This window comes from Schistocerca nitens, chromosome 5 (genome assembly GCF_023898315.1).
Source record: "Schistocerca nitens isolate TAMUIC-IGC-003100 chromosome 5, iqSchNite1.1, whole genome shotgun sequence".
NCBI classification, from domain to species: domain Eukaryota; kingdom Metazoa; phylum Arthropoda; class Insecta; order Orthoptera; family Acrididae; genus Schistocerca; species Schistocerca nitens.
Genome location: NC_064618.1, coordinates 88,636,450 through 88,655,678, shown reverse-complemented (window position 1 = coordinate 88,655,678; position 19,229 = coordinate 88,636,450). Strand labels below are relative to the sequence as shown.

General features: G+C 45.2%; 1 protein-coding gene across 4 annotated transcripts in view; it reads left to right on the top strand.

Moving 5' to 3' along the window:
- Window positions 1-19,229, top strand: part of LOC126259324 (palmitoyltransferase ZDHHC3) — a 74,473-nt gene that overhangs the window by 24,856 nt on the left and 30,388 nt on the right. For all 4 annotated transcript variants that reach the window (XM_049956008.1, XM_049956010.1, XM_049956011.1 and 1 more), the window contains exon 3: window positions 8,563-8,748. In XM_049956008.1, coding sequence (XP_049811965.1) covers window positions 8,563-8,748 — 186 coding nt within the window. The remainder of the gene's footprint in view (window positions 1-8,562; window positions 8,749-19,229) is intronic.

Here is a 19,229-nt window from a genome sequence, read left to right as displayed (position 1 = left end):
TCTTGGTTGTGAATTGTCCAATGAAATCTAAGTGGCGTAGCTGGCATGGTGAGACTGTTGTAACTGCGACCAGGACGGTCGTGGGGTAGCAAAGACGGAAGGTGCGGCGGGACCCGCGGAGAGGCCCACGAACAACAACATAACGGAAGAGGACAGACACGACCAGTGTATGATGGAATGAATACAACAAGACTGGACAACAGAGTCACAAGAAAACAAACTCGTACACGAACCAGGAAGTAAGCAGTCTAGCAAAAGCTAGGTGTAACCCAACATAAGCGAGATTAGACTGACTGGCTGAGCGAGTGGCCGGCATTTAAGTACGCTATCGGGGGCGCCGCTATTGGCCGCTGGGACCTCGTGTTCCACTGTGGCGCCCCCACACTAAAAGCGGGCCAGGAGGCGCGCGGTGCCACAGCTTAAGGCGCGATGGTGCAGAGACCTCTATGGGTCTTCGACGTCCATGATGTCTGGCGCGAATTCAAATTTCACGGCGCACGGTACCAGATCCCTCCCCCCTGAAACTTACGCGTAGGGGCAGAAACGCCCCGGATGGTGGCGAGGTGGGTGGCAGTGGGAAGAGGAACTGGGCGTATCAACCGCTAGCGGCGGGGAGGAAGGGACGCCCGAGGTATCCATGACAGCCGATCCAGAGTCCAGGGCGGGGGAGGGAGCCGCCAATCCACCCGGAGGTTGAGAGAGTTGGCGGTAGGCCCGTGGGGAGATGGCAACTGGGGCTGGGACGGTGACTCGAGGACCACTTCCGTACCCGAAGGAGGTAGAGAAAGAGACGGTGGCGCAAGTCCTGTGGCAGCACGAGGGCGGAGCTGATTATGATGGTGGCGCTCCAACCCTTTCGACGTCTGCACCGACGTAACACGCCGTCTATGGGCCGCGACGACCGTGGCGGGTGTCCAACCCACCTTGCACCCGACCTCGCAGGCCCACATGGCCGTGCCAGGGGCATACCGCTGCGAGTGCCGGGAACGGGCTTGGGAGGAGGACGGCAGCAGCAAATGGAGCAGGGGCTGCGGCTGTCGCCCATGAAGGAGCTCTGCTGGACTGCGACCGTCAATTGGCGTAGTGCGATAGGTGTTCAAAAACAGGGTGAGGGCGGACGTAATTGGAGATGTGTTGACCGCCGTAGTGAACTGGTGTTTAAAAGTGCGGACAAGCCTGTCCGCCGCGCCATTGGACGAAGGGTGGAAAGGGGGGCTACGGATATGCTTGATACTGTTGGCCTGACAGAAGTCGTGGAAAGAGGGTGATGTGAATTGGGGACCATTATCGGAAACCAATGTGTGGGGCAGGCCCTCAATGGCGAGAACCTGGGCCAGGGCCGTGAGGGTAGCCTCCGTGTTGGAGGCATCAACGATGAGTAACCACATGGACCCCAAAAATGGGCCCGCAAAATCGACATGGATGCGATCCCTGGGCCGGCGAGGCACAGGCCAGGGTGCAAACGACTGAGAGGGGCTTGCCTGGTGACGCACACAGACAGTACAGCCAAGGACCAGGTGCTCAGTATCGTCATCGATGCCAGGCCAATAAACATGCTGGCGAGCCAAAACTTTAATATGGGACATACCCCACTGCCCGCGGTGTAACAAACTGAGCATCCAAAGCCGCAATTGCGGAGGGATGACCACCCAGTGGGCATCTGACTCCATGGCCAACAGAAGGACATCATCGACCACAGAGAGCCTGTGGGACAGGTGACGCCAGGGGCTGAAATCGGACTGCGTCTGACGAGTAACATAGGACGGCCACCCGTGTACCACATAGTTGAGAACTTGCCGCAAGACAGGGTCGCGGCGGGTAGCCGCAGCAACGTCAGCAGTCATAAGAGGAAGACCGTCCAGCGCATCTCGGCGGGCGGAATCAATATGAAAGCAAACGACCTCCTGTTGCTCAAAGGCAGGATCGGGGCCTGCTGGGAGACGTGACAAAGCGTCCGCATTAGCGTGGTGGGTGGTGGGCTTATACCGGATGGTGTAAGCGTAATTACGTAAAAACAATGCCCAGCACTGGAGACGTTGAGCCGTCCGCTCGGGAAGGTGAGAGTGAGGTCTAAAAAGTGTAACCAAGGGTTTATGGTCCGTCAGGAGGGTGAACTTTGCCCCAAAGAGATAGGATTGAAAGTTTTGGATGGGGAACACGATCGCCAGGGCCTCCTTCTCAATCTGGGAGTAGTTCCGTTGTGCTGGGGTCAACGTCTTAGAGGCATAAGCGATGGGCTGTTCAGAGCCATCGGCATCCCAGTGCACGAGGACGGCCCCAATGCTGCATGCCGACGCATCAGCTGCCACAACCAAGGGGCGGTCCGGAGAGAAGGGAGTAAGGTAAGGGGTGGACTTCGGCATTGCCTTTAAATGGAGAAAAGCCTGGTTACAGGCAGGAGTCCAAATAAAAGGTACCCCTTTGCGATGTAAGTAATTGAGGGGTTGAGCAACGGAGGCAGCCTGGGGCAAGAACTTTAAGTAATAAGTAACCTTGCCCAGAAACACCTGCAGTTCTGATAAGTCCTTGGGACGAGGAAGGGCCACAATGTCCGTGACATTACGACCCGAAGGGCGAATGCCATCTTTGCTAAGCCAGTGGCCCAAGTATTCCACTTCCAGTTTAAAAAAAAACAACACTTGTCCAGCCGACAGGGTAGACCAGCAGACTGCAGAGCGTGAAATAAGGTGCTGAGGTTTTGCAAATGTTCCTGGCGGGAATGCCCGGTGACCAACATGTCATCCAGATAATTCACACATGCAGGGATAGGCTGGGTAAGCTGCTCCAGGAATCGCTGGAAAATGGCTGGCGCCGAAGAGACTCCAAAGGGAAGGCGCTTGTACTTATACAATCCGAAAGGCGTGTTGATAACCATGATGTTCTGAGATTCGGCATCCAAGGGCAACTGGTGGTATGCCTCAGCCAGGTCGATCTTGTAAAAATACTCTCCCCCGGCAAGCTTAGCAAGAAGGTCTTCATGCCGGGGAATGGGGTAAGTGTCAACAAGGGACTGAGCGTTGACTGTAGCGCCAAAGTCCCCACACAGCCGAAGGGACCCATTGGGTTTCCGTATGACTACCAGTGGTGTCGCCCATGCAGTATAGGTGACAGGTTCCAGCACGCCAGCGGTGTAGAGCCGATCAAGTTCTTGCTTGACCGCTGGCCGTAAGGCCACCGGAAGGGGCAGGGCCCAGAAAAAGTGAGGCTGTGCATCCGGCTGAAGGGTGATGTTTAGCATGACAAAGGATTCATGCCAAAGCTAGCAAGTTTTCATTCTCATTTGTATAGGCCTGATGATAAGTCAACACTTCTGCTGTTTAGTGAGTGGTATCCTTTACTCCTAAATTAAACCCAGTGGTGCAGCATGTTCAAGTTCAATGGCTGCTTCATAGTTTGTGCCATCTGGATCCTTCCCTTCAGCATCAGCTTTTCTGAACTATGTAGAAGGAAGTTATCCTTGCATCACATCCCTTGCTCCCATTCCCTTCTGGACCTTAATCTCTGTTAACTCATTTTCCCCACACCCTCTACCCAACAGTTTCTCCTTCCTCTATCCTGACAGCTCCTCCTAATCAATGTGTCTTCATCATCATCATGTGCTGCACCTTTCGGGTTCTGATACCCTTGTACCATGTGCCTAGCATGTGTACCTGCCACCCCTCTTCCCGCATTTCTAGCCAGCAAGTCTGCTACCTCCTTCTGAGCCACTAGCTAGTTTAGATTAGATTTACTTTCATTCCAATTGATGGGTAGTGAGGAGGTCCTCCAGGATGTAGAATATGTCAGAAAAACAATAATACATGACAAATATTTACAACTAAAACAAATAAGCTAATGTACCTTCCACAGGTCCCAAGTGGAATGATCGTAATTTTTTTTTTTTTTTTTTTTTTTTTTTTTTAACACTGTATGAAAGGATCATTTTACAACACTCATTTACTAAGATCACATTAATGCACTGAATTTAAAATTAAAAAAAAAGTTTTTTTATTTATAAGCTAATAAACATATAATAGAATTACTACAATACTTAATTACAAAGAACACATTAGTGCACTGAAATGGTGCAGAAGCTACACACACACACACACACACACAGAAATCAGTTGGTTCTAATGAGAAATTCATCAATGGAGTAGGAGTTGGCCAACAATAAATCCTCTAGGCTTCTCTTAAACTGAATGTCATTGGTTGGTAAGATTTTCGTGGCCACTGGCAAGTTATTGAAAATGTGTATTCCTGAGTAATGCATATCTTCTTTTACAAGAGTAAGTGAGTTTAAATCCTTGTGAAGATTATTCTTATTTCTAGTATTGATTCTATGAACTGAGCTGTTGGTTTGAAAAAGTGTAATGACAAATTTCATAAAGGAATACATATAATGGGAAGCAGTGGTTAGTAACCCTAGTTCCCTAACAGGCCTCTGCAGGATGTTCTTGAGTTCACACCATGTATAACTCTTATTGCACATTTCTGTGCCCGGAAAACTTTAGCTTGGCTTGAAGAATTACCCCAAAAAATAATCCCATATGACATTATGGAGTGAAAGTAAGAATAGTATTTCATTTTTATATCCCCTATGTGTGACAGAATTCGCATTGCAAATAGAGGTTTGTTTAGATGCCTCATCAGTTCTGTGGTGTGCTCCTCCCAGTTGAATTTATTATCAAGCTGTAATCCCAAGAATTTAACACTGTCCACTTCTTCTATCTGCTTGTCATCATATGTTAGGCATATACTCGTGGGACACCCCTTACAAGTCCTGAATTGCATGTAGTGTGTTTCTTAGAAGTTTAGCGACAAAGAATTGGCTAGAAACCAGTGATTAATGTCTACAATATTTTACTGGCCGATCTTTCTAAGACTACTCTTGATTTGCTATTTATTGCAATGTTTGTATCATCGGCAAACAAAACAAACTTGGCGTCTGGTAATGTTACTGATAAAGGTCATTGATATACACAAGAAAAAGCAAGGGCCCTACGATGTAACCTTGTGGGACCCCACATGTAATTAGTTCCCAGTTGGATGATGCCTGATAGCTTAATACATGTCTCTTTCCTAATAACACCCTTTGTTTCCTGCCAAAGATATAAGATTTGAACCATTTGCAGCATTTTCTGTTACACCATAATGTTCTAATTTACTTAAAAGGATATTGTGATTTACACAGTCAAATGCCTTTAACAGATCACAAAATATACCAGTTGCCTGCAATTTTTTGTCTGATGAATTAAGTACATTTTCACTGAAGTGTAGATAGTCTTCTCGGTATCAGAACACTGTAGAAATCTGAACTGTAACTTTGACATTATGTTATTTGTGATAAGATGGTTATAATGCCAGTTGTACATTACCTTTTCTAAAATTTTTGAGAATGCTGGCAAAAGAGAAATTGGATGGAAATTTGACACTATTTCTTTATCTCTCTTCTTAAGCAGTTGCTTAACTTCAGCATATTTCAACCATACAGGAAATACTCCACTGATGAACACAACTAGTTTAATGTGTTATTTAATTCAGAAGCACATTCTTTAATTAATTTTGTTGATATTTCAACATACCCACCAGATGTTTTTGATTTTAAAGATTTTATGATGGACATTACTTTTGTTAGGGTAGTGAGGATCAAATTCATGTTATGGAAGTTACTTGAAATGTCTGGTCTGAGGTATTCCATGGCAGCATCTACAGAACCTGACAACTTCATCTTTTCAGTGACAGTTATAAAATGTTTGTTAAAAAGTTTTGCAACACTGTACACATCTGTCACCAATGTATCATTACTCGTAATGCTATTTGCCTCCCTTCATGTCTGGTTCTACCAATATCCTCCTTCACTATATTTCATATTGTCTTTATTTTGTTATCTGATGTGACTATATTTGCCTTATAATATATTTACTTTGATGTCCGTATTACAGTCTAATATTTTGCAGTATTTCTTGTAATGTGCTATAGCATCAACAGCAGAACTGTTTCGGATTGACAGATACAGTTTTCTCTTTGTTTTACAAGATACCTCTCTTCCTTGAGCAATCAATGGCTTCTTTGTAGACTTTGCTCTAACCTTGGTTAGTTTTGGAAGAAAACTGTTCAAATAAGGTAAGCACTTTATTAGCAAAAGTGTTATATTTTTTATTCATGCCATGAGCACAGTAAACATCACTCCAGTGAATGAATGTCTGTGAGGAGTGTCCTAAAATAATCAATTTTTGACTTATTGATTACCCTCTTGAGTTCATATTTAACAGATTTTATATCCTGTTCAGTATTAACATTTAACAGAAGGAACTGCATGTCATGGTCTGAGAGGCCATTGACTATTGGTTTTGTAATATAATTTTGTTCATTGGACTTTTCTATAAAGATATTATCAGTGAACAATTGGCTACCTTAGTTGGGAACTTTACAGTGGGAATTAAGTTGAATGATAGTGTTTCTAACTCAAATCGATTCTTATTGGGAGAGTCTTTAAGGAAATCTACATTGAAGTCACCAGCAACCACTATTTCTTTGTTTTTGGTTGTTAAATGGGCCAGTACAGCTTCAAGGTGGTTTATGAACAGATTAAAGTTACCTGCAGGTGCCCAATATACAGTTAATGTTATGAAGGATTTTTTTATGAAATTCTACTTCTTTTGCACACGCTTCCACATGCTGTTCTAGGCAACATTTATGAATGTCTTTGTTCTTAAATTTATGACAGTTCCTGATGAATGTGGCAACTCCTCCTTTCTCCATTTCTGCTCTTCAAAAGTGATATGCTAACCTAAATCCTGTTACACTTAAAAAGTTCTATACCAGTGGTCATATGATGTTCAAAGAGGCAGATTATGTCAGCTGGGTTTGAGGACTCTAATTTATCTATGCAGATAATTAATTCATTAATTTTATTTCTGTCCTCAAATACTTTGATGCAATAGAGATAGCTGACATTTCACAATGACTGAGTTAAAACTGGGTAGAGTTGAAATTTCTCTTGATTGTTGAACATTCTTAGCCAACAGTTGTTTATGCTGATGTAACAAGCTAGAATTATGTTTTTTGGTTTCTTTCTCAAACTGAAGGTTTGTCTCAATCCTAACCTCTCTTAAAACTTGATTTCTTTCTGTCATGACAGTGCCGCCTCCCCCCCCCCCCCCCCCCCTTAACTTCCCTGCTATTTTCCCAGCCAGTTTACCCTTCCCTTTCCTGTTGAGGTGAAGGCCATGCCTAGTATAGTCACACCTATTGAGAGAATCAACAGGAACCTCACCAATGCATGACCCTGTACCCGATATAAGCAGCCATTCCAACACCAAATTAACTCCCAACTCCTCATCTTGAGTCCCGCTTCTCTCTCCTTCTACCCACCTCACCTGAAACAATCTCACCCCCAACTTTGTGTGTGGTGTGTGTGTGTGTGTGTGTGTGTGTGTGTGTGTGTGTGTATTTGTCAGAGAATATCTAACAATTATGTAGACATACACACAGGTCCAACATGTTACAGAGTCTGCGATGACAGTAATAGAAAACAGGATAGGAGGGTGAAGTGTATTTTCTAAATTTTGATTAATTATTAAAATAAATTTACAGCTGTCATCAAAAAGGTTCCAGAAATGAATGATAAGCTACACAGCTCGCTATTAGCCCATAAGCGCAAGTAGCCATGACTGAAAGAATACAGTATAGCATACTTTTTAGTCACAGGGACACAACAGTGACATCCCTCTGTGCCTAGTTTTCTTTTGATGGAGCACATATCTTTTCTCATAGCAAAGGTGAAATAAATAAGAATACAACCCTTTTGTTTGTGTTGCTCGAAATTTGTAAGTCTTTTTGTCCAACGCATGGACTATTGCATTGAACTTATTCCAGACATCACTCTTCTTCTAATTGAGCACAGTTGCAGGGTATACACCAACACCTAACTTTTTTTTCTTACACCCTCTGCAGTCTCACAAAACACAGCTTTATTTGAGGCCATCTGATCCCAAGAGTAGGTGATTTTGTCAGTGCTACTTTACAACACAAGGTTGTACAATCAACTTTATTAAATCACAACTAACCTTACACTCCTGCATACTTCAGTAAGAGAAGTTGAGTCGAGAAGTAGGAAGCAACCATTGTGCCACAATTATCGGAGTCATACTCATGGAACTGCACCTGAAAGAAAGGAAACTGAAGTAAAACCAACGTAATGGTAGTGCCGTGATTTCTAAAGAATGCAACCCCCAACTGTGTGTGTGTGTGATATATAATTTTATGTAGGCAAAAATGCTGTAATAACCTCTGTGTTCATAAAAAAACTGTGAATGTATCAGTTCTGATACGCACATGTAGAATCTCTCATCAGTTGTTTCATTTTCAAGAGAATGTGACCTCTTCCTCATCTCTCTAGGCTGCACTTATGTGTCCAAAAATTTTGTTATGAACACTTGTAACATTCTGGCATAGAATAAATTTTTCTTCTGCATGGTTTTTGCCCTGCTAAAGAGCATTATCTCATATGTTTGACCCACTTGTGCTAAGTGATGATTACTGTGTAATACATGACCATTTTTCTTACTTGTTTTTCAGGATATTTGTGGTATCATTTGTGCAATTCTGACATGGCTACTGATACTTTATGCCGAGTTTGTTGTTGTGATGGTCATTATGGTTCCAAGTCCATACCCTCTGTACAGCACAGTCAATATGATTATATTTCAGACTTTTGCATTCTTGGCCTTTGCTTCTCATCTGAGAGCAATGTTTACAGACCCAGTAAGTACAATAATTCTGATGTATTTTTCCGGTTTATATTGCAATGTATCTTTAAAGTAATGTGATGATAATAATAATAATAAATAATAATAATAAAATAATATTTATTATATTCATTGTGACCCAATCTGTTGTTGTTGTTGTTTAGAAATATTGAACACTGTACTGTGTTAACTGTTATTAAATATGATTTATAACCCTCAACATGTTGTCATATGTAAGACATGCAAAGTCTAGTGCAGATATGGGTCTGTCTTTCAATTAATGTTTCTGCAGTTTTATATAATTTCATTGCATTTAATAGCATCATGTTTTCCGGATTTCATTCATTCTCTTGAAAGTTAGTCATTATTGTCTATCATAGTCTCTTGTGGAATCTGACACAGACCCTTACTTTCGGTAGGTCCTAATTAATTTCACCCACATTTGGAATCCATAGTAACCTCGCAAGATATTACATTCTTTTCAGCAATACATACACGTCACCATTGTTGTGTAACCTACCCTTGTGATATACATTCCAGTTTGAATTTTTGATTCCACTGCTATTCACTTTCAGTTTCAGCCAACTTTCTTTTCCTAATACTAGTAACTCTGTATCTTACAACTCCTGCAGTTTACTAGTATCATGTTGACATTTTCTCTTTCAAATCTGCAAGGATAAAATTTCTGTGAGAGAAATGTGGCTGATGTACAGTTTCCGCAGGCAGTGACCTCAGGGATGGGTTCCTCAAATCGTAAAAGACCCCGATGTTTGTGCCACATGTACTCTGTTACCTGAGTAACTACTTCCTGTGTTTAGTGCACAGAACCTCCTCCACAATTTGGACGAGACCTTCTGGCAGATGTACTGAATGTGTACTGGTCTTCTTTTCTGACCTGCCTCCTATCTACTGAGAGGCTCCATTACCTTTCCAGTTTTGGAGCTGCCAGTGAACAACTTGCCCACCTTCTGCACTTGTCCAGACTTGGCGCAACAGATGAAGCTCCCTTTGCTCATTCATATATTTTATGAACATTGGCCAGCAACTCATACCCGTCACTAAGGAATAAGGAGACAGCTGGTGGCCAGTTCCCACTTTTGCTCTCCACTCAGAGACACGTGAATGCATCCATGTCCGAGCCTGTAGGGGACTCACCGCTCTTTGGCGAGTTTGTGCTTGGCTACCAGGAGGCTGCAGCCTCTGCAGCGTCTTTCCCTTCTGTGCTGCATGTCTATCCTCTTGCTATTGGTGTTTCCCTCTGTTGGTGAGCATGTCTGGCACATCATTGCAAAAGTGTTCTGCATATTCAGTCGCCGATATCAGAACAGTCTCTCCACTGTTTTTCGTGTTTTTGTTTCTTTTTTTTGTTCCCTTTCTCCTACCCTTCTTCCGCTTCAGCGTTTGAGGTTCCTCTTTTTCTTCTTCCTTCCTGTGCATTCCTGAAGGCCAGCCACATGTCTGATGCGTAACTAGGTAACACATAATTCCCTACCCCAGGTTAACAGGTAAGGTTTGCATGTACGCCCTGGTAAGGGCCAGGCCCAGGGAGCGGTGACTACCTGAGCTGCTATCTTCCAGAACTGTTGATTGAGCCCTCTGGGCTGTTCAGGAGGTGTGACCTGAGGTGTGAACAATCAACTAAGGTGGGTGAACCCCTTCTGAGGGGGGGAGTGGGAGGTCACAGTTGGAAGGAGTGTGCCATCAGAGACACTGAAAATCATGGGGGGTTTTTTGCAATGAGCCAATCTCTTTTTCACAGTCATTGTCTACCAAACATAAACAGAATGCGGCTAATGATTCAAAGACCCTCCCAGCTGCACCATGGTTCCTTGTGATTTCAAGTACTGAAGATGGCCAGTCCTTTGCTACAGTAAATCTGTTTATTATTCAGAATGGTTTTGATGTAATTGCTAGCCCTGTGAAATCCTGCTCTCATTTATGAAATGGCACTTTGCTTCTGGAGACTACTTCGGATTCTCAAGCACAACAGCTGCTTGCTGCTTCGCTCCTTCGTGGCTATCCTGTTCGTGTCGGGGTCCATTGAACGCTGAATTCTTCCTGTGGTGTTATTTACACTAGGCTGCTCGATGGTCTGACTGAGGCAGAAATCCAAATGTACCTCTCTGATCAGTGTGTCATTGTAATCCATCAAGTGACTGGTAGATGCATCCTTAGTGCCCACATGCACTCTTTTTCTCACTTTTGATAGAGTGGTGCTTCTGTCCAAGATCAAAGCAGGTTATGAAGTTATCACAGTCCAACCGTACATTCTGAACCTGATGCACTGTCACCAGTGTCACCATTTCAAACACACTTGAATGTCCCGTCGACACCCAGTCAAATGTGTAGGGATGCTCACAAGGGCAATTGCCCACCTCCTTTCCCTGCTATATCAATTGCAATGCCTCCTTTAGAGATTGTCATGTGTGTCTCAATGAGCGGGCTGTCTGGTTAAGGAAAAAGTGCTTCACCTGGTTGCTTGCAAATTATTGGCTAGTTGCAAACCCTGTGTTCTACCAACTAGCATGTACAGTACTATTCTTGCTACATCTTGCTCCATGAAAGACATGGCCCACACAGACATATGACCTCAAATTCAGCTCTGCAGTTGTTAAATCACCCAGTGTTATGGTAGCATCCCTGTTTCCTCCTCCAGTCATGCAACAAGCCACCAAACTTTCACCTCAGGAGGCAAAGTTACCTGGTACACAACCGGCAGAGTGGAAAGGACAGATGGAATACTCCCATGAAGACTTCCTATGTCCCTCCAGCCCACACACATCTGAGTCTTCTGCTGCCAACCGCAGAGGTTTCAAGAAGTCAAACAAAGGCAAATGGTGTTCTCTTTCATCAACTCGGAGATCCTCTTCAATGGTGTCGCCACATGATACACTCATCTGGCTGACCTCCATGTCACCGATGTGCACCACCAACAATTTTTCTACCATGGCCTCCATAGACCAGCAGAAGAAGAATGCTGATGCATCTGTAGATCTCATGGAGCAGGATCCTCCAGCTTCTGCATCCTATAGCAGTGAATTTTCTAAGGCTGGCACTTGGCAGCCACCGAGATGACACCCCTTCATTTTTTCCTTGCTCCCCTTTCCCCGTCATGGGTCTCCTCCAATGGAATGTTCACAGCCTTAGATCCAACAAAGAGGACTTATGGTTCTCTTAGAACTGCAGTGTCCACTGTTCTCTGACTCCAGGAAACAAAATTCTGTCCTCATGAACACATTGAGCTCTCGCATTTCTTGCTGGTCTGCTTTGACCTTCCCCGCCAAGGAGGGCATTCCATTTCATAGGGGAGTCATGCTGTTCATCCAGGATGTTCATACTCAACCCATCTCCCTGACTATCTGGCTTGTGTTGCAGTCTGCCTTTTCCTTCCTCACCTGACCTTTTCCCTTTGTACCAGTTACATCCCCCCGTCATTCAGTGTCACCAGGGCAGACTTTGTCAAGCTTACTGGGCAGCAACCTCACCCCTTTCTGCTGCTCGGTTTCTTTAATGCGCACCATCCCCTTGTGGTTCTCCCAGAACCTGCCCTCTTGGCTGACCTGCTCAATCAACTTAACATCCTCTGCCTTAAACAAGAGCCACCCACATTCCGTTCAGACTCTACGCACATCTATTCGCATTTGGACCTGCAATGCCCAGCTTGTCCATCATCTTGAGTGGTCCATTCTCTCTGACACATACTCAAGTGACCATTTCCCATGTGCTATCCATTTGCTGATTTCTACTCCACCTATGTCCACACCCAAATGGCAGCTTTCTAAGGCCGATTGGAGGCTTTACTTCTCCCTGTCAACCTTTGATGAACAACATTTCTGCAGGTAGAATATCTTACAAATGTTACCCTTACCACTGCTGAATGTTCCATTCCTTGCACTTCCTCTTTATCACGCCGTGTCCCAGTCCTTTGGTGGACTGAGGCGTGCTGCAATGCAATTCACATGCAGTGACATTCTCTCCGCATTTTGATCTGTCATCCTACAATGGCAAACTACATTCATTATAAACAGCTGCATGCACAGTGTTGTTGCATTCTTCAGGATAGCAAAAAAGGTAGCTGGATTTCATTTACTAGTTCTTTTAACAGTTCGCCTCCCTTTTCCATCATGTGGGCCAACCTCCGACAACTCTCTGGGACCAAGGTCAATTCCCCAATTTCTGTCCTGACAGTGACAGATAATGTCACAGTGAACCCTTTGCTATCTCCAACACCTTGAGCTGCAATTTTGCAGAGATTTGAAGCTCCTCCCACTATCATCTTTTCTTCCTCCATCGGAAATGAGTGGAAGAGTCTACAATGACGCCTTTAGTATGAGGGAGCTAGATCATGATCTCACTTCATTGTGATCCTGCGCCCCGGGGCCAGACAATGTTCACTTTCAGATGTTGCAGCACCTTTCTCTTGCAGGCAAGCATTTTCTCCTTTATACGTACAACCATATCTGGGCAGAGGGCATGTTTCACAGGTGGTGGTGTGAAACCACTGTCATACCCATACTTAAGCCTGGTAAGGACAAACACCTTCCTTCTAGCTACCGCCCTATTTCACTCACCAGCTATATTTGCATGGTGATGGAACGTATGAGTCATGCCCGGCTGGTATTGTGGCTCGAGTCTCACAATTTACTAACCAGTGCACTGCGTTAATTTCGAGAGGGCTGTTCTGCAGTTGACCATCTCGTCACTTTGTCCACCCATGTCATGAATGGTTTTCTGTGGAAATCCCAGGCTGTGGCCGTGTTTTAGAATTTGGTGAAAGTCTACGACACCTGCTGGAGGACAGGTATCCTCAGTACTCTCCACACATGGGGCTTCCATGGCCACCTGCCCGTTTCCTTCAGGAATTTTTAAGACCAACTTTTCAAGGTATGTGTGCGTTCTGCCGTGTCAGACACCTTTATCCAGGGATATGGTAAGCCTCAGGGTTCCGTCCTGAGCATCATCGTCCTTGCTATCATCATGAACAATATAATGGCCTGTCTGTCTCCGATTTCATTGACGGTTTTGCCATGTACTGCAGTGCTTCACAGACTTGTCTCATTGAGCGACATCTTCAGCGATGTCTCGATCATCTTTACTCATGGAGCATTGACAGTGGCTTTTGTTTTTCCACTGAAAAACCATTTGTATGAATTTCCGGCTGTGAAATTGGTTTCTTCCACCATCTTTACATTTTGGGCCAGTCGCTGTTTTGTTCGTTGAAACTATGAAATTCCTGCGGCTCATGCTCAATAGGAAACTCTGTATGCAGCCCCTCAATGTCCTAAGCATCCTCAGTGGTACTTCCTGGAGAGCAGATTGAACCACCCCACTAGACTATGGGTGTTTTGTTTATGCATCTGCACGTCCATCGCTCTTACGCCTTCTCAATACTATCCACCATCATGACACCCATTTGGCCACTGGCACCTTTTACACTAGCCTGCTGGTTGAGAGTCCGTATGCAGAAGCTGGCAAACTACCCCTATCTTACTGCCGTGACTTTCTCCTCAGCAGATATGTATGCCGTTTGTCTGCCATGCATGGCCACCCCTCCTATGCCTCCTCCTTTGGTGACTCCTTTGATCGTCAGTATGAGGCGCATCCATCTTCTGTGTTACCTCTTGGATTTCGCTTTCAGCTCTTGCTGTGAAAGCTTATCTTTGTGCTACCTGCCAACTTTCCCGATGGATGTGGACCCTTCACCACCTTGGCTTCATGTGGCAGCCCATGTTCACCTGGGCCTTCATTCACTTCCTAAGGACACTATTCCATCCTTCCTCTATTGCCTTCAGTTTCACGACGTTCGCATGGAACTTCATGACAGTACCTTTGTGTACACTGATGGCTCTCGGACTGACCACAGTGTCGGATATGCCTTTGTCATTGGCATTGGCGTTTTTCAGTATCAGCTTCCGGAAAACTGCTCAGTAGTTACAGCAGGGCTGTTTGCCCCGTATCAGGCAATGCAGTATACATACGATGACACAGGCTTCTCAATTGTGTCATTTGCTCAGACTCTCTGTGTCCTGCAAAGCCTCTGTGTGCTGTACACCTTCCACCCCTCAGTGCAGTGGTCCAGGAGAGCTTGCTCACTCTCGATGGAGCATCTGTGATGTTTATGTGGGTTTTTGGTCACATCGGTTTGATAGGAAATGAGGCCGCTGACGCTGTTGCCAAGGCTGCAGTCCTTATCCCTCAGCCTGCTAGTTCTTCCATTCTCTCCAATGATCTCTGTGTTGCTGCCTGCCAAGGCTGCAGTTCTTGTACCTCAGCCTGCTAGTTCTTCCATTCCCTCCAATGATCTTTGTGTTGCTGCCTGTCAGCAGATGGTGTCACTTTGGGATCACCACTGGTCCTCCCTTCATGGGATCAAGCTCTGGGTTATTAAGCCTCTCCCAGCGGCTTGGACGACCTCCTCTCAGCCCTCTCACTGTGAGGAGATCATTTTAGCTAGGTTTCCTTTCAGGCACTGCCTATTTAGTCATCACCATTCGTTGGCATCTGAGTTATCGGCCGTGTTAGTGAACGGTGCTTGGACTGTCAATCACATTTTCCATTTTTCCATCGTTGCAATATGGTGAAGAACACTTAATCTTTAGTTCAGGACATCCATTTCTCTATGGCTTCTTTTATAAACCTTTTCCCATATCCCTGTTTGTAGCTATCTTAACTTCCATCAATTGGGATAAACATGTAGTTTTAACTCCTCTCTTTGTCTCCGTGTTCTACAGTTCTGACGTGGGCATGTATGACCCTAGTTGTTTTTGCCCCCTAAAACAAAACAAAACAAACAATCAGCAGTACTTCCTGGGGAGTGGATCAGACTACCCTCCTTCGATTTTGTCAGTCCCTTGTATGTTTGAAACTAGATTATGGCTGATTCATTCGTGCATCCATTTGGCAACTTTTACGCTAGCCCAATTGAGAGTCTGTATACCGAAGCTGCTGAACGACCACTGTCATACCGGCATGACTTTCTGCTTGTTAGATACGCATGCCATTTGTCTGCCTTGCCTGACCACCCATACTACACCTCCTTCTTCGATGACTCCTTTGACTGCCAGTATGGGGCGCGTCCCTCTTCGCTGTTACCTCCTGGAGCTCGCTTTCGGCTTTTGCTCCGGCAGCTTAACTTCGTGCTGCCTGCCATTTTCTGAATGGGTGTGAAATCTTCACCACCTTGGCTTTGTGTGGCGGCCAGCATTCATCTTGGCCTTCATTCACTTCCTAAAGACACTACTCCAGCCTCACTTTATCACTGTAAGTTTCACGACTTTCGCCCGGAACTTCGTGATAGTAATTTTGTGTACACTGATGGCTCCCAGACTGATCGTGGTGTTGGGTGTGCCTCTGTCATCGGCACTGACGGTTTTCGGTATTGGCTTTCGGATCACTGATCGGTGTCAACAGCAGAGCTCTTCGACGTGTATCAGGCCATGCAGCACTTCCGGCGACACAGGCTTTTCAGTTATGTCATCTGCTCTGACTTTCTCAGTGCCCTTCAGGGCCTCAGTGTGCCGTACGCCGTCCATCCCTTCCTGCAACAGGTCAGTAGAGCTGTCACTTTCTCACTCTCGATGGAGCCACTGTGATGTTTATGAGAGTTACAACACATGTTGCTCTCTGACTCCTGATGCATGTTGTTTGGGACCACTTATAACTAGGGCACAATGTGACGACCACAGATATCGATACAGATACGGTGCCTCAGTCCCTTGTTCTGGTACACAGGATCATCAATCCCTGGTCCTGCAACATTTGCAGCAGCCATAACCTGCATCAGTAATGTCACAGGGATTTTTTAAATCAAGGATTTCATGTGACCCCACTGGTCTAGCAGGTTCAACTTAGGAGACTGTGACTTATCCACTGTTGCCCAAATGGTCAGTCCACATGATCTCAGGCTGCATGTAAAAAATGAAGTGCTACATCACTGTGCCAGAACCACACCGAATGCCATCGAGGAACTGCACCACCCGTGAGATGTGTTGGAAGAAGGGATGGCCGTATCACATGTTAATTAGAAACCCTGCCCAAATGCCAGAACATATCACTCCTAAAACCCACGGGGGCATGCAGCATGCAGGCTTTCATCAGCCCACGCACGACTGATGTCGAAATTGAGAACACCATCCCTGGTGAACCTGGCTTCACTAGTGAAAAGGATCCACTGTGGAAAGTTGGGCTCGCTCACACAACAGTGCAAGAACCATCTGCAGAAGTGGGCTCATGATCCAAAATCCTGTGGCTGCATTGACTATACCTGTGGGTGGTGGTACAGGTGTAGCTGCTGCTCATGCAAAACATGCCAGATAGCTTGGTGATCCACATTCAGTATGTCTGGTGCTCACCATTGTGTCCTCTTCCACTGCACAGAGCACAGTCTCTTCAAACTCCAGTGTGCAGTGCCTCTGGGGAACACTACCAGTGGACAATGCATGCATTTTCAATCCTCAATTGCATACCATAGCAAAGAGGAAGTGGGAAGGTTACTGGCAGTGTGGAAAACACTCAACATACAACTGATGAGCATCAAAATAATCAGAGAACTCAGTAACTGAGAGAAATAGTGTAATATACCCAACTTTTTTGCAAAAGATTCCTGGGCAAAGTCCTTGGCATAGCCAGTAATACAGAAATAAACATAAGTCTCGAGAACGGAATGAATGTACTACTATCATAGAGAAAGTTGTGACTGCACTATGTTGATCCTCGTCTACTACTAACTGGAGCTACTCATCATCTGGTCAGCAACTCAGTAAGAACTGACTAGAGCTGTAGTTGGGCAGTCTCTTGTCCTTGTGACCCTTGGTGCAGGTGGCACCTCGATCAGAGGGCGTGGCACTAGTATGGGCAGCAGGTAGGTAGCACCGCTCACTGTCACTGTCAGACAACAGTGGAACCTCTAGTGCTACCCTTTGGTATTGACAGGTGACAGTATCACACATACAGCTTGCAGTCTATGCTGTACTGAATGATTAGTACTTTACGGTGGTGCAGTACAAACAAAGACCACAAGGAGAACGGAAGGCACAAACCTCTCTGAGTAGATCACAAATTCAGCTGAATGGCATGTAAACAGACTTGAAGTTGGCTTGGGACATCAGGTGAGTGGTAATGACCTGTGTAATACCCTAGTCACTAGCACCGAAATTGCAGTAGATCTGAATGTGTGTTGTGGTATTTTGCGTGTAACGGGAAAACTGTAAGTTCTGGACATCAGCTCCTATGCTGAACTTAACCATCTTGGCCCCCACTACAGGTCCTTAATTTCTGTAAAGGCAGTTTAGGTGCACCCTGTAATCATATAAAAGGGCTTTGTTTTTCTAAAGTGTACTCTACAGTCATTGTCTGTTCTTCACAAATAGAAAGATGAAGCACAGTCTTCACATTGATGTGCTACCATGTGTCATATAGTCTGTGCACATTTCATCTTACTAGGGAGGTACCACATCTTGATGGCCAACTGGAATAACAACAATATGAAAACAATAGATCGCTACTCACCACATAGAAGAGGTGATGATTTGGACACAAGCACAATGAAAAAGACTGCCAAACATGTAATTTTTCAGATAGAAAAGTTCTTCTTCTGAAGTGGAAAACACTCACAGACATTCACAAGAGCATAACTTGCACATATGTGGCCACTGTTGCTGGGTGCTGAGGCCAAAGTGCAGACTGCAACTGTGTCTAATGCGAACAGCAGTCTGCTGCGGTGGGCGGTGGAGGTAAGGAGGAGACATAGGACTTGGAGGGGCAGGAATGATGGGGTAAGGGTTTGAAAAGATACTATGCTGTCTTTGTGGGTGTGCAGGGACATGGTGGGGACAGCATAGGCTGCTAGTTGCAGAGGCAGGAGGCTGTGCTAGAGGGGGAAGGACGGGAAGAGAAATAGAGAAGGGTGCATTGGTGTGATATAAGTCACGTGTAGTGCTGGGGTGGGAGTGGGATAGGGATAGGGGTAGGGTTAGGGGTAGGAATAGGGTTAGGCATAGGGATGGATAGGAGTAAGAATAGGGATGAGGATAAGGATAGGTAGGTGGAGGGCAGGGACTAGTGAAGGTTGAGGCAAGGGGTTACAGGATAAAGGATATCTTGTAGGGACGGTTCCCACATGTTCAGTTCAGAAAAGCTGGTGTTGGTAGAAAGAATTCATACGGCACTGGCTGTGAAGCAGTTGTTGAAGTGAAGCACATTGTGTTAGGCAATATGTTCAGCAACCCTGTGATCCAACTGCCTCTTGTCCACAGTTTGGCTATGGCCATTCATGCAGTCAGACAGCATGTTAGTTGTCAGGCCCACGTAGAAAGCAGCACAGTGGTTGCAGCTCAGTTTGTATGTCAGGCAGCTGCTTTCACAGATAGCCCTACTTTTGATGGGATAGGAGTGCACGTGACAAGACTGTAGTAGGTGGTGTTGAGGGGTTATGGGACAGATTTGGCATCTAGGAATATGAACTGTGAGGTAAGAGGTTGAGAACAGGGATGGAGTGGG